We start from the raw sequence: 21,903 nt of genomic DNA, 5'->3' as shown, positions 1-21,903 counted from the left end.
AAAAGGTTGTGCAATAAATTGTTGTTCAATACCAGGTACGATAGAAAGCAGAACAAGAAATACAGTAAGGATAGTGGTGAGTCCAGATTTAAAAAAAAAAAAAACTTTGATGATGATGATGATGATGATGATGCTTGTTTAAACATCGAAGGTCACCGGCCCAAAAAATAACTTTATAGGGGTAGTTGTAGTTAAGTTCATCAAATTTTAAATAATGGCATTTTGTTTAGAATTGAGTGTGTATTTTACCTATGTTCTTGGCTTTAAGTAATATAACAAAAGTATTTCCAAAATTAAAACTTAAACTTCAAAAAATATATTATTTTAACCCCTGAATGCCCAAAATCTTATTTTTTGTAATGATCAATTTTTCCTAACAAACATTCTTAGGATAGGGTGTATTTCAAGGAAGATTCATTATTACGAAGCAACATGTTTAGTTTCAGAAATATATAACACTAGGCGCTTAAGTGGTCTGCAAGATACCAACACACACATATGCCTTGAGAAGATAATGAAAATAGGAGAGCAATGAGTGCAGAGAAGAAAATGTAAGTTATTGTTGAAAGTGCCTATTTACTTAGAAACAAAATGAAATTACATTCCCTATATTATATATTTTTTTGGAAATGGCTTTATGTCGCATCGACACAGATAGGTCTTATGATGACATGTGATAGGAGAGGGCTAGGAGGGGGAAGGAAGCGGTTGTGACCTTAATTTGCCTGGTGTGAAAATGGGAAACCAGAAAAAAACCATCTTCAGGACTGCCGATAGTGAGGTTCAAACCTACAAACTCCTGAATACAAGCTAACAGCTGAACGCCCTGAACCGCACGACAACTCGCTTGGCATATGTCTCATGCATGCACTGGGAAATTATGTTGTTTTTTTCTAGTGGCTTTATGTCGCACCGACACAGATAGGTCTTGTGGCGACGATGGGATAAGAAAGGCCTAGGAGTTGGAAGGAAGCAGCCGTGGCCTTAATTAAGGTACAGCCCCAGCATTTGCCTAGTGTGAAAATGGGAAACCACAGAAAACCATCTTCAGGGCTGCCGACAGTGGGATTTGAACCCACCTTCTCCCTGATGCAAGCTCACAGCCATGCGGCCCCAACCGCACGACCAACTCACCCGGTGGAAATTATGTTTAAAACTGACTGTGTATTGAGAGTTCTTCAGTTTACACTTCCATAAATTCTTCCCCCACAGGTGTCATAATTTTCTGTGGGAAAGTTTTGAGAACTGTTAAATGTGAGAAATTGTACAGAAAAGGGGGAAAACGATACAAGATGTAACTTTTGAAATTTCATATGATGATGATGATGATGATGATGAAGCTTATTGTTTAAAGGGGCCTAACATCTAGGTCATCAGCTTCACTGCAGACAACATTGTTGCCATTTGTGACATTAAGGGTGAAGAGTGGCAAATAAAAATTTCGCAAATTGGTTTAGGCATAGGAATAAGTTACGGAAGTGTTCAAACCATCATCCGAGATGAACTCCATTTCAGAAAATTGTTTGCCAGGTGGATTCCTCCTCTCCTCAACCAGGAACAAAAAACTTTACGCCAGGAAGTTTGTCAGACTCCTGCATCGCACTGAGGAGGAACGAGAGGATTTCTTGCGTCGTACTGTGACCTTGTGATGAAACTTGGGTGCATCATTACACTGCAGAGTCAAAGCAAGCAAGCATGAAGTGGCAGCGAAGAGACGAAGCAGGTCCGGTCAAGGCCAAAACACGCCCACCTGCTGGAAAGGTGCTTGCAGCTATTTTCTGGGACTCCGCGGGCATTTTGCTGGTGGATTTTCTTCACAAATAAAGGACGAATATTGTAGCCTATTACCGTGGCCTTTCGGATGAAGCAAAAACTGAGTATCGCAACACGCAATGCCGGCAACCAATCTGAAACACCATTCGTCTCGATGACAATGCAAGGCCACACTCTGCCGCTTTAACGCGGGAAAAACTGGAGGAGATTCACTGGACATCTCTGGAACACCCTCTGAACAGTGCAGATTTATCACCCTGCAACTCCCACTTGTTTGGACCATCAAATAAGACCTAGGAGGACAGGGGTTCAATGATGATGCAAGTGTAGAAGAACAGCATCAAAAACTATTATATTATTTCAAGAATGAAAGTCTACCCCTAGTCCTATTTCTTAATAATGAATTTTGTATTTATATGGTGACACCACTAACAAAGATTAAGTGAATGAAGGTGAATGAAAGTGGGCAAGGAGGTGAAAGGAATGAATTGCCTGGAAGTGAAAATGGGGAAAGAAAACCCGTCTCACTTTACTGATATTTCACCTTGGAATCAGTTATTGTAGGCTATTAACAAGAATGAGTAGCTGCTTTGAGTATATATCACTAGTGCAACTGAATAAAATCAAAATTATCCCCATAACTATATCTTGCACATATATATTAGAACTATATCATACCTTGCAGTTCTGCTTGCAACTTGTCCATTTGCTTTCGGAGTCTGTCCAACTCGAGATTTGCCTGGTCTAGGTTGTCCATCCTTTCTTTCTGAGATTTACCATACATATCTCTTGTACTGGTCGCCACCTCTGTTTGATCTTTTCTTGAATTGTCCCTGTTGCAAAGAAGTGTTAAGTTAATGTAAAATATGAGAGAAGGAATAAAACAATACTTTTATCTGTGAGAATCATAAAGCAACACAAGAAAATGTAACCAATCAAATGACTCGATAAAGATACACATGCTTTTCTTTTCGCTTCACAAAAGACCAATCAATACATATTGGATTTGTTTCACCTAACTTGACCTGTAATTTGTTTCTAATCTATACAAAGCATTTAGCATCATCAACAGAATGTATACAATGAGACATTTTTTTAGGTCTTGAAATACAAATCACCATTTTTCCATCAATCATCGTCGGCAGCAGCACTTACTCATTGCCTGGCTATTAGGTCACTTCAATTCACAGCAGTTTGTGTTTAAACCTAAGGTGGCTGTATAGGCATAGTGCAGCTTAGGGATGGGGAAAATCTTGGCTGAGTTTGGCAAAGTTTGCATTCCTGTCACTTAATTTCTTCATGTCTGCAGCGTTCTTGTTCGAAGTGTGGAACTGGGACAAAGACAGTTTGCCGCCAAAGTGAACGGTCCTCGGCAAGTGTTTCCCAGATTTGTGGGTTTATTTCTGTCATCTTTTAAGTTTTGTTTCGGTTGGTCTTTGAAATGTCTGAAGGGGGCACACCGTGGTCTTGAAATGGTGCCAAGTTCTGATGTCATTCATATGGTGCACATGCCCTGCCGCTCAGGCCAACAAACAATGCTTCTACATTCTTCGCACATGCTTTCTCAAGAATTTCAACATTAGAGACACTTGATGTTCATGATGGAGTGTAGTTTCTGCTGGTGAAAGCACTTCAGCTTTTTGATGTCACGGCACTAAAAGCCCATGTTTCACAGCCAATACAGCGCGGTACACTATTAGTTTTGTGCCAATTGTAAGATCTTCATTTCTGAAGAGTCTGTGTGATAGTCATCCAAAGTCCACGTGGGCAGCACACAAAGCCTGTTTTCCACATCTTGTTCTGAAGTACAGCTCTTCAACAAGATACCCCCAAGGTATGTGAAGTGGTCGTTCTAGTTTGGTGTTTCAGATGGTAATGTTAAATTCTGGGGTGTTAGTACCTGGTACAGGCTGAGTAAGTACCTGGGTTTTTTGGTGGTGACAGTGAGGCCAAAATGATCATATGCACCCTTGAAACTGTTGACTGATTGTTTCATACAGGATGGCCGCCAGATACAAGGCAAACAGAGTTGGAACAAGTATGCAATCGTGCCTAAATCCATGTGTGATTGGGAATGGTACAGAGAAAATGTTTTGATGGAGAATCTCTCCAGTCATACACATGCACCAGGCCCACAGAATGCACAGGACAGCCAAAGCATCTCAGAACCGCTCACACAGCGAGTCTTGGAACACTTACATAAAATCAGCTTCATGGTCCATATCGCACTTCAATAGATTCACAATTAAGTATTTATTTTTTTCCACCTAGTCGATACAATGATTGCTTAATGCAATTTAATGGTTAAAAGTGGTACATGTTTCATATATTATCAACATCTTCAGCCACATAACATTGTTTAGATGAAAAATATATAAATTGAGAAAGTAATGCTTTAGAGGAAGTGTCCTTAAAATTAACAGAAGATTGACAACATTAAAATAATTTATATATTTTCTCTTGAGTTATTTGTTTGTTTTAATGTTGTCAATCTTATGTTTATTTTAAGGACACTTTTTCTAAAGCATTACTTTGTCAATTTATATATTTTTCATCTAAACAGTGTTACGTGGCTGAAGATGTTGATAATATACGAACCATGTACCACTTTTAACCATTAAATTGCATTAAGCAATCATTATATCGACTAGGTGGAAAATAAATACAGTAAATACTTAATTGTGAATCTTGGAACACTATCAAAGGCCATTTCCAAGTCATAAAACACAAAACAGAGAGGCTTCTGTTGTTCTTGCAGTTTCCTTGTACGAAAGATCATGTAAACAGTACCTCTGGAGGTTTGGAAACAACAAGACTCTGGGAGAGCCCTCTCAGAGATGACCTGCAGGCAACTAAGCAGGATACTTGCAAGAAGTTAACCTACAATGGGTAACAGAGAAATGCCGCGATAGTTGTCACATATACTACGGTCACCTTTCTTGAAAATAGTGATGATATTAGCAATTTTTAAAATCACCAAGTACTTTTTGGGTTTGCCAATTCAGAGGATGGGGGTGAAGAGCTTTGTTTTTAGGGGTAAACCTCCACTTTGAATTAATTCCAGAGGGATGTTGTCTGGTCCAGGTGTTTTCCTAGGTTTCACAGAATTCCTGATAATTTGGTGGCATCACCATCCATGGCTGAGGGGAAGTTGTGGCACATCCCATAGTAAGTCATCGGCAGCAGTAGAGCTTTGGTTTAACATAGTAGAGAAGTATTCCTTCCAATGCTGCAGGATGTGTCTACCATTGGTAAGGGTCTGAGCACCATCAACTGTTTACAGAGTTCCAAATAAATAGCGAGATGCACCGTAGATCTTTTGTATTCCCACGTAGAAATTCTGCAACTCTCTGACATCAGATAGTCTTTGGAGTTCTAGAGCCTTCCCCTTATAACAGTAGTTCATTTGTCTCATGTGAATGACACTTCTGTTTCAGATCTTGAAACACAGCTTTCTTCATGCTGGATGACGCATCTTGAAGAAAGGATAGGTGGGCTTCTCGTTTGGCACTGATAAGGCTCAAAATTTCTTTACTGTTGTCTTCGAAGTCTTGCCTCTTTGTTTTTTCATAGTCGATGATTCCTCAGTTGACTCAATGATAGCCCTTTGGAGAAACTTGCGTCGGGGCTTGCATGGGAAGGAGATTCAGAGTCGACAGATCAGAAGTTTCAATACTCCTTGCAGTCTTGGTGGTGAGAACATCTTTCTTTTCATACTGTTGGGTGATGACGTAGTCGAGGACGTGCCAGTGCTTATACCGTGGGTGCATCCATGTGGTCTTGTAATGGTTAGGTAGGCAAAAGCGAGTGTTAGTAATGAACAGCTCATGTTCTGCACACAGGCCGAGCAGTACCAATATCATGTTTGCCCATTATGTTTCCCCACAACTGATTATCCCTTCCCACTCTGGCATTGAAGTCTGCAAGCAGTAGTAGTTTGTCTGATGGTGCTATCTCGGTGATGATGGAGTTCAGCTAGTAGTAAAAATGGTTCTTAGTTTCTTCATTGGCTTTCAGGGTGGGAAAATGTGCAGAGATGAGTGTGATGACCCTATCTCCGGAGAGTGGTATACGTAGTGACATGAACCTTTCATTGAACACAATGGGTGTGAGCTGATGATCATTTACCAGTTTCGTCTTAGCTGCGAATCCAACCCCATGAATACGGTTCTCCCCATCCAGACTCAACACCCTTCATCTGATAGTCTGGTTTAGCTCAGTGCAGCACATGGGTGATGAGAGCTGTTCTTCACTCAGGTCTCACTGTTGTCGTTATCAAGTACTGTTCTGACATTCCAATATCCAATTACAATTTCACGTTGATTTGTCATATATATACCGCGTGTGGGGTTACCCGTTGCGTGCGGCTGTGAAAGGGCGACTTCCGATGTCTAGCCCACATTTTCTATGGCCTTCCCCATTTGGGGTAGGCAGCAGTGATCCTAAAAAGGCCTGCCTACACACAGACGCAGGACTGAATTCTTGAGCAGCCACCGGGTCTCATGAAGACAACCGTCACACATCTGCCACCAATGAGCAGGTCCAGATTATAGGCTCCCAGTTTACCCAAAACCTGCCTCCACCATCCTTGCCCTATCGTCGTTGGACTTGATCAGAAGTGAAGAAAGTAGCAGGAAAAATGCCACTGGCATGGATTTGTTTAAGGAGGAAGTGACCCTCACACGATGGTCTTGGAGCCATATCCTGAGGCAAATGTGAGAAGAGACGTGAGGGTTAGGCACTGAATTTGCAACTGACTACCACAGACTCAAGTTATGCATGAGTAGCACCTTCACCTGGCATGACCTCAGCCGCCTCCACAACTGTTGGGAATAATTTCATGGTAAATATAGGGTCTATCATCGACCTGCCCTGTCAAAAGCTCTTCTTTAAAATTCTTTCCACCTTCTTCTCATCCTCCTTTCTACTATTCACTCCAATATTTTGGCTACTTGTGACAACAGTGTAATTCCTCAATAACTGTCACAACTTTCTTACAATAAATACTGGTATTAATAATATTGTTACTATTCTTTACACCAATCACCAGGTACTTTTCTTCCCCTCCGTATACTCCTTAGCAGTTATATAATTAATGCAGACCAACAGGCCTTTATCACTTCCACATGTTTCATACATCCCTGCTGCTTTTCTTGTTCTCATTTGTTTAACAGCTATTTCCACCTCTGGCAATGCAACATCACTCTCCGGAAATGAAAATTATGCAAAGCCAAGAATTTACGATGGTTTATTACTTCTATTTTTAACTAGAATAGCCTCCACTTACCTCTCTCTATTGTATGTGTTGAACTCCATTCTACTCTTGAAACCTTCTCTGTTGGCTTCCTCCTTGATAGTATAACCACCAAACTTTTCACGTAGGTCATTGCATTCTTTTAAAGCTTTGTCCCGGTCATGCAAGGCAGATGCAATCTCTCTCCTTAAAGTTTCTATCTGGTAAGAGAGAGTCTTTTTCTGAAACAATTTATAATCATTCAAGATTCAAACATTTAATGATAGGAAGCAGAAATGTTACTTTTTTGAGTAAACCAATTTAATACAATAAATTCATAAACAGAATAAAAGACTCCATGGTACTCTCAAAGTAATAATCTGCATGATAACATCCTGTAAATCACTCACTATCGAGTTATACTGTACCTCAGGAAGCTAAATTAATAAGTCTACATTTCACACTTAATAAACTGTTCATACATGGCTCATCCCTTTCAGTCAATTTAAAACTTTTCCACAATAATGCCTCATTCTTGACAACATGTATGTAAGCTTTGGGAAAGCATTCTTTCGGATTATATTAGACATGTTTGCAAAATTAATAATTGGTTTGACAGAAGGCAGTTTGGGATTAGGAAAGGTTATTCCACTGAAGCTCAGCTTGTAGGATTCCAGCAAGATATAGCAGATATCCTGGAATCAGGAGGCCAAATGGACTGTATCACGTTCGACCTACCTAAGGCATTTGATAGGGTGGATCATGGAAGACTACTGACAAAAATGAGTGCAATTGGACTAGAAAAAAGAGTGACTGAATGGGTGGCTATATTTCTAGAAAATAGAACTCAGAGAATTAGAGTATGCGAAGCTTTATCTGACCCTGTAATAACTAAGAGGGGAATTCCTCAATGCAGTATTATTGGACCTTTATGTTTTCATATATATATCAATGATATGTGTAAAAAAGTGGAATCAGAGATAAGGCTGTTTGCAGATGATGTTATTCTGTACAGAGTAATAAATAAGTTACAAGATTGTGAGCGGCTGCAGGGTGACCTCGATAGTGTTGTGAGATGGACAGCAGGCAATGGTATGTTGATAAACGGGGCTAAAAGTCAGGTTGTGAGTTTCACAAATAGGAAATGTCCTCCCAGTTTTAATTACTGCATTGATGGGGTGAAAGTTCCTTTTGGGGATCATTGTAAGTACCTATAGAGCATTCCAACCTTAAATTGCAGTACAGCAGTAATGGGATAATTCCGTCTCTTTCCTTTTCCCATGTTTTGTGGGTAGCGCTGTCCTACTCTAAGGCAGCGGGTTTGCAAATATCCGTAGATCAGAATGTTATCGGTTAAAATGGGTGAGTATCGTGTTATGTACAGAATTTCAAGGCACATTTGATGCCATTAACAAAAAAAAAAAAAAAAAAAGTAAAAAAATAATTTAGTGTGAAAATGGTAATATAATGGAAAGTTTCGCCAAATGCAATATCTTCATTGCATAGCACTTATGTCATAACTCCTATTTTATATTCATTATTGTCCTAATTTTTTCACTGCTGGTAAAGAAACACTTCAGCTCAATGTAGATAAGTATATTTTTAAATTTAAATGATAACAAAATGCAGTATATGCGTTTATTTTCAGTCATGTTCAGGAAATTTTATGTGCAGGCACAAAAAGATCAGTCGCTGGCCAGCGTCTTTCCTATTGAATTTATATGGGGGGTCAAAGCGAGGCAAATTGTCTTCAGATATGAAAGTTATTTTTAAAACAATCCTGAAGTTCTTATCTTGCTTAGTTCTTAATTTGTGACACGAAGAATATCTCCTTGAATTTTGGTTTCATGTGTGACTAGGCTGGCTGTCTGTGTGGCTGGTTGAAGTACCGGTAGTGATCTCCCAAACATGCGCATTTAACATTTCCAGACAGTCGCATGTATAATAGTGATTAAATACAAGTAAGTGACGTATGTACAATTCTTGAGGGAAAGTGTATTTCGTTTGTGTGGTTCGTGAGTTCGTGCTCGTGCCTGGGGATCTAATTTCAAAGAAAAAGTACAGAAGGATTATGGTGTGGTTAAAGCAAAGCAAATGGTCTTCGGATATGGAAGTTATTTTTAAATCATACCTCGAGTCCTTATCTCGTTACCTCTTAATTTATGACAGGGAGAACATCGCGTTTGTTTACGTTTCACGACTGACTCGGCCGGCTGAGCTTTTAAATATAATGACAGCCGTGTGCAGTGGTGTTCATTTAATCAGTATTATAAGATTGATTAAATAAAGATCAGTGAGATATATATATATATCATGGCGTGTGGCCTCCGAAGAGGCCGAGTGCAGGTCTTTCGAGTTGACGCCGCATAAGCGACCTGCGCGTCTACAAGAATGGGGCCCGACCTGTGATGAATTCTAAGGCTGAAGACAGCACACACACCCAGCCCCCGAGCCATTGGAATTAACCATACATACATACATACATATATACATTATCATTATAGACTGTTATGCCTTTCAGCGTTCAGTCTGCAAGCCTCTGAGAATTTACTAAACGTCGCCACAATCCTCGATTTGCAACTAGTGTTGTGGCCTCATTTAGTTCTATACCTCTTATCTTTAAATCATTATAAACCGAGTCTAACCATCGTCGTCTTGGCCTCCCTCTACTTCTCTTGCCCTCCATAGCAGAGTCCATTATTCTCCTAGGTAACCTATCCTCCTTCATTCGCCTCACATGACCCCACCACCGAAGGCGGTTTATGCGTACAGCTTCATCCATCAAGTTCATTCCTAAATTAGCCTTTATCTCCTCAGTCCAAGTACCCCCCTACCATTGTTCCCACCTGTTTGTACCGGCAATCATACTTGCTACATTCATGTCTGTTTCTTCTAACTTGATATCCTGAGTCCACCCAGCTTTCACTCCCGTAAAGCAAAGCTGGTTGAAAACAGACCGAAGTAAAGATAGTTTCGTCTGGGAGCTGACTTCCTTCTTACAGAATACTGCTGATCGCAACTGCGAGCTCACTGCATTAGCTTTACTACACCTTGATTCAATCTCACTTACTATATTACCATCCTGGGAGAACACGCACCCTAAATACTTGAAATTATCAACCTGTTCTGGCTTTGTATCACCAATCTGACATTCAATTCTGTTGAATTTCTTACCTACTGACATCAATTTAGTCTTCGAGAGGCTAATTTTCATACCATACTCATTGCACCTACTTTCAAGTTCCAAGATATTAGACTGCAGGCTTTCGGCACAGTCTGCCATTAAGACCAAGTCGTCAGTATAGGCCAAACTGCTTACTACATTTCCACCTAACTGAATCCCACCCTGCCATTTTATGCCTTTCAGCAGATGATCCATGTAAACTAAGAACAGCAAAGGTGAAAGATTAAAGCCTTGTCTAACCCCTGTAAGTACCCTGAACCAAGAACTCATTCTACCACCATTTTCACTGAAGCCCAATTGTCAACATAAATGCCTTTTATTGATTTTAATAATCTGCCTTTAATTCCATAGTCTCCCACTACGGCGAACATCTTTTCCGTCGGTACCCTGTCATATGCTTTCTCTAGATCTACGAAACAAACACAACTGCCTATTCCACTTGTAGCATTTTCAATTACCTGGCGCATACTGAAAATCTGATCCTGACAGCCTCTCTGTGGTCTGAAACCACACTGGTTTTCATCCAACTTCCTCTCAACGACTAATCGCACCCTCCCTTACAAGATGCCAGTGAATACTTTGCCTGGTATATTAATCAATGAGATACCTCGATAGTTGTTGAAATCCTTCCTGTTCCCTTGCTTATAGATAGGTGCAATTACTGCTTTTGTCCAATCTGAAGGTACCTTACCAACACTCCACGCTAATTTTACTAATCTGTGAAGCCATTTCATCCCTGCCTTCCCAACATACTTCACCATTTCAGGTCTAATTTCATTTATTCTTGCTGCCTTATGACAATGGAGTTTATTTACCATCCTTTCCACTTCCTCAAGCATAATTTCACCAATATCATTTTCCTCCCCACCCATGAGCTTAGCTGTTTGCAACACCATCAGGATGATTTCCTTTTACATTGAGATGTTCAAAATATTCCCTCCACCTCTCCAATGATTCCCTGGGATCTATGATGAGTTCACCTGAATTACTCAAAACACTGTTCATTTCCTTCTTCCCTCCCTTCCTAAGATTCTTTATTACTGTCCAGAAGGGTTTCCCTGCTGCTTGACCTAGCCTTTCCATGTTATTACCAAAATCTTCCCACGACTTCTTTTTGGATTCAACAACTATTTGTTTTGCTCCGTTTCTTTCATCTACGTACAAATCCCTCTCTTCCTCGGCCCTTGTTTGGAGCCAGCTTTGATAAGCCTTCTTTTTACGTTTACTGGCTGCTCTCACTTCATCATTCCACCAAGATGTTCGCCTTTTCCCATCTTTACACACAGTTGTTCCTAGGCATTCCCTTGCTGTTTCTACTATAGCATGCCTGTATGCCACCCATTCACTTTCTATATCCTGAACCTGCTTACTGTCTACTGTTCGAAACTTCTCACTAATCATATCCATGTACTTCTGTCTAATTTCCTCATCCTGGAGATTTTCTACCCTCATTCGTTTGCAGACAGATTTCAGTTTCTCTACCCTAGGCCTACAGATACTTAGTTCACTACAGATCAGATAGTGGTCTGTATCATCGAAAAATCCCCGGAAAACTCGTACATTCCTAACAGATTTCCTGAATTCAAAATCTGTTAAGATATAGTCTATTATGGATCTGGTACCCCTAGCCTCCCATGTGTAGCTGTGAATAGCCTTATGCTTGAAGAATGTATTCGTAACAGCTAAACCCATACTAGCACAGAAGTCCAGCAAACGCTTCCCATTCCCATTAGCTTCCATATCTTGCCCACATTTACCAATCACCCTTTCGTATCCTTCAGTTCTATTCCCAACTCTCGCATTGAATTCGCCCATTAGCACTATTCTATCCTTGCTGTTGACCATGACCACGATGTCACTCAATGCTTCATAAAACTTGTCAACTTTATCCTCATCTGCACCCTCACATGGTGAATACACGGAGACAATTCTAGTCCTAATTCCTCCAACTGACAAATCTACCCACATCATTCGCTCATTTACGTGCCTAACAGAAATTATGTTGCGTGCAATGGTATTCCTGATAAAGAGCCCTACCCCAGACTCTGCCCTTCCCTTTCTAACACCCGTCAAGTACACTTTATAATCTCCTATCTCTTCCTCGTTATCTCCCCTTACCCGAATATCACTTATTTCTAGCACATCCAGATGCATCTTCTTTGCTGACTCAGCCAGTTCTACCTTCTTTCTTCCATAAGCCCCATTAATATTGATAGCTCCCCATCGAATTCCATTTCGCTCACCAAGTTAACCAATGAAGGTTAAAATCCCCGACCCGGCCGGGAATCGAACTCGGGGCCCTCTGGACCAAAAGCCAGTGCGCTGACCATTTAGCCATGGAGCCCGACAAGTTCAGTGATAAATGTATAGTTTTTGAGGACAAGTGGATTGTGTTTGTTGTGTTAGTGTAATCTGTGTAGTTGTCAGTTCGTGCTCATGCGGGGGGTTCTTAGTTCGAAGAAAAAGTGCAGAAGGATTTACAATGGATCGTCAAATTAAAAAGAAACTCTCCATAGGTAAACTCATGGGAAAAGAACGCAATATTATAATGAGTGTCCTGGATTATATTTTGAAGACTATGAATATTAGCAGCGCAGTTAGTGAAACAGCTAAAGCTACAGGTTGTTCCGAAAGAACAATCTATGCTATAAGGAAGGAACACGCACGTGGTCATTTGCGAACTCCCGCAAAAAAAGCAAAAATGAGAAGGACAGCAGAAAAATGCAAGGAAAATTTAATCTGATGAAATTGTGCGAAGTGGAGTGCGTCGGGTGGTTCACTCTCTTTTATTTGCTAACATACCACCGACAATGAACGTGATTTTGAGTTGGGTAAATGGAGAAGATTCTTTGCCACAGTTTTCCAAAACTACATTGTATTGCTTCTTACATGATATAGGCTTCCGTTATTTACGACAGGGTAATAAAGCAGCTTTCACTGAAACCAATGAAATTATTAATTGGAGGCACAGATATCTCAGGGAGATAAAACGTTTGAGGGCACAAATTAAAGCTATAATTTACACAGATGAATCGTGGGTAAATATTGGACAGACAGTGTCAAAAGAATGGAAGGATACGACAGTGGAAAGTGTCCGACTCGTTGGCTGAATGGTCAGCGTACTGGCCTTCGGTTCGGAGGGTCCCAGGTTCGATTCCCGGCTGGGTCGGGGGATTTTTACCTTAATTGGTTAATTCCAATGGCACGGGGGCTGGGTGTATGTGTTGTCTTTATCATCATTTCATCCTCATCACGACGCGCAGGTCGCCTACGGGAGTCAAATAGAAAGACCTGCACCTGGCGAGCCGAACCCGTCCTGGGATATCCCGGCACTAAAAGCCATACGACATTTCAGTGGAAAGTGCACAACAGGCCGCCATTAAAGGGGTGAATTCGGGACTTAGGCCACCGAAAAGCCCAGGACCGTGATTTGCTGTAGTCCACGCGGGTAATGAACATGGTTTTGTTCCAAATGCTGAACTAATATTTTTATGCCATAAAAACGTAAGAAATTGGGCAAATTACGTGAACAAAGTCAAGAAAAATGAAAAAGATTTGTGGAAAGCAAATGAATTACAGGACGATGTCCACGATGAAAAGTTTTTAATACGACTTTCTTCATCGTCCGGATCATCCTCAAGATCATCTCCCGAACCCGGTTCATCCAAAGCGGGAACATCAGGCCTTGCAGAAATGATAGGTGTACGTCCAATGTCTGAGAGCAACGCCAGTGATTAAAGTATGTTGTATTTATTTTACCATCCTAAAAATATTAATTTATGAATGAATGAACTTAAAATTACAAAAGTACAAACGAAAAATGTGGAACTGTGACGCCCTGTTTGAGGCACACTCGAGTGTGATCTTCACGAGTTGATTTCACAACAGCGTGCTCCATCTACGCTGTACTGCAATTTAAGGTTGGAATGCTCTATAGGTGTTAATATGAGAAAAGAACTTCAGTGTGGTAATAACATAAATATGATTCTTAATAAAGGATAATCTCTGCACATGGTTATGAGCGTAATTAGGGGTTGAAGTAAGGATGTAAAGGTGAGGGCACATAAGTCTCCGGTAAGACCCCAACTAGAGAATGGTTCCAGTGTATGGAACCCTCACCAGGATTACTTGATTCCGGAACTGGAAAAAATCCAAAGAAAAGCAGCTCGATTTGTTCTGGGTGATTTCCGGCAAAAGAGTAGCGTTACAAAAATGTTGCAAAGTTTGGGCTGGGAAGACTTGGGAGAAAAGAGACGAGCTGCTCGGTTAAGTGGTATGTTTGGAATAATAACAACAAGTTAATTTATTAATTTGACCACCTAACAAATACAATAAGTCTTGTCTGAGTCGATTTACATTGGCATGTTAACTAAAATGGTACATGTTTCGCCTTGTATTCAGGCATCATCAGCCATTATCTTAACCTAAAAATAGAATCAGGCACCTGATTTACATATTCATGAAATAAAACAAATTTTTAAAAAGCCTTGGAAAAACTTGAACTAAAATTAACATATGGCAAAAGACTTGTAATGACGTTGGTATTAAAGATATTACAATGAGTGAGGAAATATACAATTGGTGAAAGTATTAGTAATATTGACATTAGAAGGCTTCTATTATAATTAGAATGAAGAAAGCAACAGTCTGTTATGAGCAAGTGATAAGATTGCTATAAAATTATGTTGGCCGACCAGCGGTTACAACAAAAATGACAATGAAAATCGTATTTAATAAAAAATAATGTTGAATAAAATAATGATGAAAGATGGTCAGGTGACCTGCAATTATTTGTTTACAAGAGATAAGAATCTAAAATCAATGGCATATGGTGATGTGGTTCACTTTGATAAAAAAAAATACGAAGTTGTAGTTGAAGGTTGAAGAACGATGTTTGTTTCGTTAAGGGACTAATTCACTGAACTAGTATTAACCACAAAGATAGAACATACTATTTATTGCACACGACGCAAAAACATGATACATACACATGGCTACCGCCTTTATACATCCCGCTTTTGTCTTCAATGTCCCATCAGGCCTCACACACCACCGAGTCCAAGTAAACATTGATATCCTGCCAGTGTCCACCATTTTTGAGGCCAAGAACAAATAAACATAACCAAATTTTCGTAACATCCTCCCACCTTTTAATCACATGATTAAAACCACTAAATTCACAACCAAAACAAAACAAAGCAAGGAAAAATCTACAAACTGAGACGAGATGGGATTCGTATCTTCCTCCCACATCTTGTAGTAACCACTCGTGGAACAGTTCTGCTAGAGACAGGCACAGCAGGGCTCTTCTCCTGGACCTCTTCTTCATTCTGCCACTCAGTAATGGGAGTTGCTTCCAGTGGATAGATGTTCTGCACAGGCCGGTCCAACTCACCACCAGCAGTCTTCACCTTGACCACCCTGATGACATTGTCCTTCCCAGGATATACAGCAACCACTCTTCCTAAAGGCCAGTCCATTCTACGTGCTCCATCACTTCCAAGGATCACTACTTCCCCAACCTTTAACTCTCGACGGGGGTTTGTCTGACCTTTCCCCGGTTTAAGTTGTCCTAAGTACTCTATCCTGAATCTTTTACGTAATTCTGTCCTCAGATGCTGCATATATCTGAATCTCTTTCCGTGGCTTATCTGATCAATGTGATCAATATCGGGCACTCCCACCCTAGGAATATCCTGAAGAAACATTGCTGGAGTCAATGCTAGTAAATCATCACTGTCTTCAGATAAGTAAGTCAACGGTCGGGAATTAATAACTGCTTCAGTGTCCATTAATACTGTCAACAGTCCCTCGTAATCCAAAGAGGAACGACCTAAGATTCGTCGCAACAACTTCTTTAGCATCTGAACAATACGTTCCCAAAACCCTCCCCACCATGCAGCTGTGGGAGGATTGAATTTCCAAGCGATTCTCAGACAACTAGCTTCTGCACTCACTTTCGTCCAGTCAAGATCACGGAACGCATTTTCAGCTCCCACAAAATTCCTTCCATTATCACTGTAAATAACATTTGGTCTCCCTCTCCGAGCAATAAATCTTCGTAACGCTTGAAGGAACCCTGGAGTAGACAAAGTCCTGATGAGCTCAAAGTGTACAGCTCTGTAAACAGCACATGTGAATATCACTATCCATGCCTTTTCACCCCCGCGGAGATGTAATGGGCCAGCCAAATCCACCCCTACAATCTCAAAAACAGAAGCATCTCGAATTCGATCCTCAGGCAAAGGTGCGACCCCTGTGGTAATTCCTTTCACTTGGTATCTTCTACACTTGACACAGCCAGAAATCACCTTTCTTATGGTTCTCCTACCATTGACGATCCAAAACCGCTCTCGCAAAGTAGAGAGCAGAACTTGTACTCCAGCATGAGACAATTCCAAATGTTTCTCCATAATCATCATGTGAACTAGCTTATGGTTTGCAGGTATCAGAATGGGAGTAAGGAATAATTCTTCATCCTTTCTTCTTATTAACCTCGTCTTGACCCGAAGTAACCCACTTTCATCTTCAAACACATTGAGAGATTTGAGGGACGACCGCTCCTTTTCTCCAAGCATCTCTTGCGTCACAATCTTCCATAGCCTCCTTTCAGCCATTTGCAACTCTTCCACTTCAAGTTCCTTTGAAGTGTGTCGTCCTCTCCTTCCGGCCGTGTTGTGGATGAATCGCAAAATCCAAGCTGTCATCCTGACAACTTTCGTGTACTTTGAAAAATAATGAAGATACCATTTTTCTTCTGGTTTCGCGGAAACTAAAACAGTAGAAAGTCCTTTCCTTTTCTCTTCGTTGACCTTTTCTTCATCAGGCATGACATCGTCATTAGGCCACTCAGAACTGGGGCATCTCAGCCACTGAGGACCCTCCCACCATTTCGACATCAGGAGTTTGGTAGCGGAGCATCCCCTGGAGGGTAGGTCAGCCGGATTATTCACTCCACGCACATGATTCCAACTATCAGGGCTCGACAATTGTTTAATTTCCTTCACCCGGTTGGCCACGAAAGTTCCCCAGACTTCTTTCCTCTTGATCCAGCAGAGCGCTGTTGTCGAATCCGTCCAATAATAAGTTGAAAGGTCTCCAATTCCTAAACTTGCCTTTAAGGAGGAAGCAAGACGAGCTGCAATTGAACAAGCTAAGAGTTCCAACCGAGAAATAATAGTTTTCTTCAGAGGTGCTACACGAGATTTCGCCTGTAAGAGTGTTACATTTGAATTTTGACCATCTTGTGATCGAAGGAATACAACTGCGGCATATGCTACGCCGCTCGCATCGCAAAATGTGTGAAGGCTCCAAGATTCCTGTGTTTCATAAGGTGCTATTTGTCTAGGAATTTTAATATCAGGCAATACGTTCAGTTCTTGAAGCCAATTTTCAAACTTTTTCCTCATTTCGTCCTCCATTTCTTCATCCCAGCTCATTTTCTTCCGCCAACTTTCCTGTAACAGCAACTTGGGTACTATAGAGACAGGGCAAGTAAAACCGATGGGGTCAAAGATGCTCTGGGCAGCAGCCAATACATTCCTTCTAGTGATCTTCTCACCAATCCTCGATACGTCAATTTGTTCACAAGAAAGAACATCTCTTGCTTTATTCCATCGAAGACCTAACACTGAAGTTACCTCAGAAGCGGATGAATCTCTTTCAGAAGAATTTAGCCATGTGTGCTCCCAGTTACGAAGATCGAACCGTGCTCTGCTCAGCAATGCAGTAGATTCTTCCATAAACATACATAATTCCTCCTCATTGTCCACAGAAGTGATGCAATTATCGACATAAAAGGAGTTTTTCAACTTTTCAGCTGTCCCTCGGTAGTCTGTACTATGTTTCAAGTGTAGATCTAACACTGCTTCCAGCAGAAATGGGCTGCAATTCAGTCCAAATACTACTCGGCAGTGACGAAATGCCTTTAATTCTCTTCTCTCTATATCCTTCCACCATAAGAAGCGTAACCAATCACGGTCCGTTTCTTGGACAGATATCTGAAGAAAAGCCTTTCTAATATCCGAAATCACCCCTATCCTATTCTTCTGAAACATCAAAAGAAGTGTGGGGATTTGTAGTAGCAAATTAGGTCCTTTCTCGAGGCACTCATTCAATGAAGGCGTATCCTTTGACTTGCAGGAACCATCAAAAACTGGTCTCACCTTAGTGGTAGAGTTGTCTTTAAATATTCCTCGATGTGGTAAGTAGTAACATCGATCTTTGTTTTCTTCCTCTGGAACCTCTTCAATGATGTCCTCATTTACCCACTCCTGAAACACCTTTCCGTATTCCTCAAACTTTCCTTCCTTGATCAGCCTGTTCGAAACAGAGATCAATCTCTTTTCCGCTATCTCCTTGTTGTTCCGTAGATACTGACGGCTCTCCAGCCAAGGTAACGCAACTTCATATCGGCCATCGCCATTAATTCTTACTGTATTTTGAAAGTAGTTACGTGCGGCTTCTTCCATTTCTTCTCTCGATTTGTTTTCCACTGGATCAGATATGTTTATGGTATCCAAGTTCCATAAGTCAGCTATCGAGGCAGATTGAATGAACAGTGAGGTTGTATATGGAGCTAGAGTGTCCTTCTCCCCTTCCTTCAGTCTGCCTGTCACTGTCCAGCCAAGCGCAGTCCTAACGGCTACCAATCCTGATTCAAGCTTATGCATTTCATTCATCAAAATATTTCTAGCAACATCAGCTCCTAGAAGAACTTCCACGTCAGTTGGATCACTTCCCACATCTGAGAGCCATATCCTTTTCTCTCTCATCTCCTTCATCCAGGGCCCAAACTTCAACTTTGGAATTTTACCACAAATTACCTTCTGATCGATTAACTGCAACGTTGTACTATATGAACCATCGCAGCTGCTCACCTCTACGTTGTACACATGGTGGTCTTCTTCACAGGTCTCAGCGCCTCCAAACAACTTATGAATCATCGTCTCTGTTTTCAAAGGTTTGTATCCCATTTCCTCAGCCGTCTTCTTCAAGATGTAGGATCTCTGGGATCCACTGTCTATCAATGCCCGGACCTTCTTCTGTTTCCCCTTATGTGTCAGCTTGATACACAATGTTTGAAGAAACACCTCCTTTGTGGCACTCTGAATGTTCATGGAGATATTGCTCTGGTTTTCCCCACCTTCCCGAGTTCTAGGTTCAAGTTTCTCTTCAGCCCCTTTCACATTTAATTTATGGCACATAATAACAACATGAGGGTTAGTACACAAGGGGCATCGAATGTGTGCCTTGCAATTCTTAGCTCTGTGCCCTAACTTCAGACATGCAAAACAACAGTTTTCTTTGGCTAGCTTGTTACGCTTTTCTTCCAAGCTCATTTGTTGAGCAAGATGACATTCCTTACTCTCATGTGGTTTACTGCAAAACACACACTTTCGCTTCCTGCCATCGAATTTCGCAGAGAACAATGAACTCGCAGTTGGTAGCGATGTATCTTCAGAAATTTTCCCTCTTCCCTTCTCTTGTTTTTTCCTATCGGCTAAACCGAAACCTGCCTGCGCAAAGGTAATCCTTTCTTCTCCCTCCACTTCACGTTTAAGGAAATTAAGAAGAGTCTCCAGTTTATCTTTATGTGGACTGATAAAATCTTCATTCCCTGACGATTGATTTCTGAGCCATACCCTTAAAACATCTTCAGGTAAGCACGATTCTACCAGGGGGAACAACATTGACCCATATTTATCTCTGGTTACACCTATGGATTCTAATGCTCTTAACTTGCTCTCTAGTGTATCATACAAAGCGGCTATCCCTGATTTATCTTTCTTATGGGACACATTCTGGATAACTAACCCAATAAGCTCCCTAACGTAATACTCAGTCAAAAGATCTTCACGTCCAAAGCGTTCCTTCATACACTCTATAACCTTTGGATAGTTTTCGGCAGTGGCAGGGAAGCTATTTACCAGTTCTCTGGCTCGACTGTCAGGTTTGGTACACTGAATCAGATACTGAAATTTATCTTCAGATTCTATATCACAATCATCATGGATTCTTTTAAACATGCTCCAGAATCCGAGCCAATCCTTTATTTCCCCCCCAAACTTGGCTAGTTCCAACTTAGGTAGTTTTAAATTCTTTTTAGCTGTAGATGAAATATCCGATCTGTGATCTTTAACTATGCCTACATTTTCAGTACATAAATTCGTCATCTTTAACTTAACTTCATCCAAATTGTCTCTATATGTTTCAATTGCCTCGTACTCACGGTTATAAACATCGTCCTCTTGTTCCAATGTTAGTTCTAATATTTTTTCATCTAGTGGGGAAAGGTCAGCACTTAACCTCTCCAGTTTCATCAGCATCTTCTGTGCCGATTCCAGCTCAACTACTTCACTAGTTAAACTTCGCATTAGTTCGTTATACACCTTTGTAAACGACGCCCGAATTGGTTTACGTTGTTTCACTAATCTTTCCATGGTCGTGTGCCGGTATTTTTCACTGACAAAAGAAATTTTACGTACCGTATTCTATCGCAATTTTTCTTACTGTACGCGTTATCATCACGTCGGGGTCACCATATTGTTTCGTTAAGGGACTAATTCACTGAACTAGTATTAACCACAAAGATAGAACATACTATTTATTGCACACGACGCAAAAACATGATACATACACATGGCTACCGCCTTTATACATCCCGCTTTTGTCTTCAATGTCCCATCAGGCCTCACACACCACCGAGTCCAAGTAAACATTGATATCCTGCCAGTGTCCACCATTTTTGAGGCCAAGAACAAATAAACATAACCAAATTTTCGTAACAATGTTCAAATTGGATCTTTATGGACCATCTCAATTTGATGCAATGCTAAAATGTTGTTAAGAATGTGGGTTTATTGAGATTCTAGTTGAAACGGAAGTGTGACAGTTGAATCTGTAAAAGGAAACCAGAAACGTGGTGTTAATTGTGTGAAAAGAATCATAATGAAATGTTTAAGTGGAAATTGTGTAATTTGTTACGTTATTAACTGAACGTTATTGTCGACTGTCGACTTGTTACTATGAGTGTTATAGCTGTAGGTTTGAGTTGGGGGGGGGGATCTGTTTGCGTAGGCGTGACTATGGGCTTGTTTGTAGTACTTGGAGGGGAGCTACTATTAGTGGGAGAGAAAGAGGGAAGTGTATTGCTGCGCGTATTGTAATTGTGAGATGCCGCTGGAGGGAGCGATATTACAGTGAGTGTGGCTATGGGTCTATTGGTTGCATTTGAATTAGAGATACTGGCGGTGAGCGGAAGGGAGGGGAGTGTATTAGTTGTAGAGGAGGTAGGAGGGCTTATTAATTTGAGGTTGAAAACTTTAAAGAATATATTGGTGAGGGGAATCGATTCTTGTATTAGACATAAAATCTGTTCGTACAAGGGGCTTTTTTTAATCAATATTGTCATTTAAGTTCTTATCTTTGTTGAAATGCTGATTGAGGAAAATGAATAAATTTTTGTACTCAGTCATAAGTTTACTTTTATCGACTCTTTTGAGGATATGAAGTCTTGTTCTATTGTAGTAAATTTATGTCCTGTGTCCCTCATGTGGTTGGCCATTGCGGAAAATTTATTATGTCTTTGTGCACTGTAATGCTCGGCGTATCTGGTGGAGAAGCTGCGGCCAGTTTGGCCAACATAAGAAAAATTACATGTAGAGCATTTAAGTCTGTATATCCCTGATCCAGAGTAACTATTGTCTGTGAT

General features: G+C 40.7%; 1 protein-coding gene across 1 annotated transcript in view; it reads right to left on the bottom strand.

Annotated features, from left to right (window-relative positions):
• Dlg5 (Discs large 5) overlaps positions 1-21,903 on the bottom strand; it is a 390,290-nt gene that overhangs the window by 264,140 nt on the left and 104,247 nt on the right. Inside the window, exons 8-9 of the mRNA XM_068225698.1 lie at positions 7,061-7,248; positions 2,452-2,606 (exon numbers count right to left, since the gene is read on the bottom strand). Coding sequence (XP_068081799.1) covers positions 2,452-2,606; positions 7,061-7,248 — 343 coding nt within the window. The remainder of the gene's footprint in view (positions 1-2,451; positions 2,607-7,060; positions 7,249-21,903) is intronic.

The sequence above is a fragment of the Anabrus simplex genome, chromosome 1 (genome assembly GCF_040414725.1).
Source record: "Anabrus simplex isolate iqAnaSimp1 chromosome 1, ASM4041472v1, whole genome shotgun sequence".
Lineage (NCBI taxonomy): Eukaryota > Metazoa > Arthropoda > Insecta > Orthoptera > Tettigoniidae > Anabrus > Anabrus simplex.
This window is presented reverse-complemented; position numbering and strand designations above follow the sequence as displayed.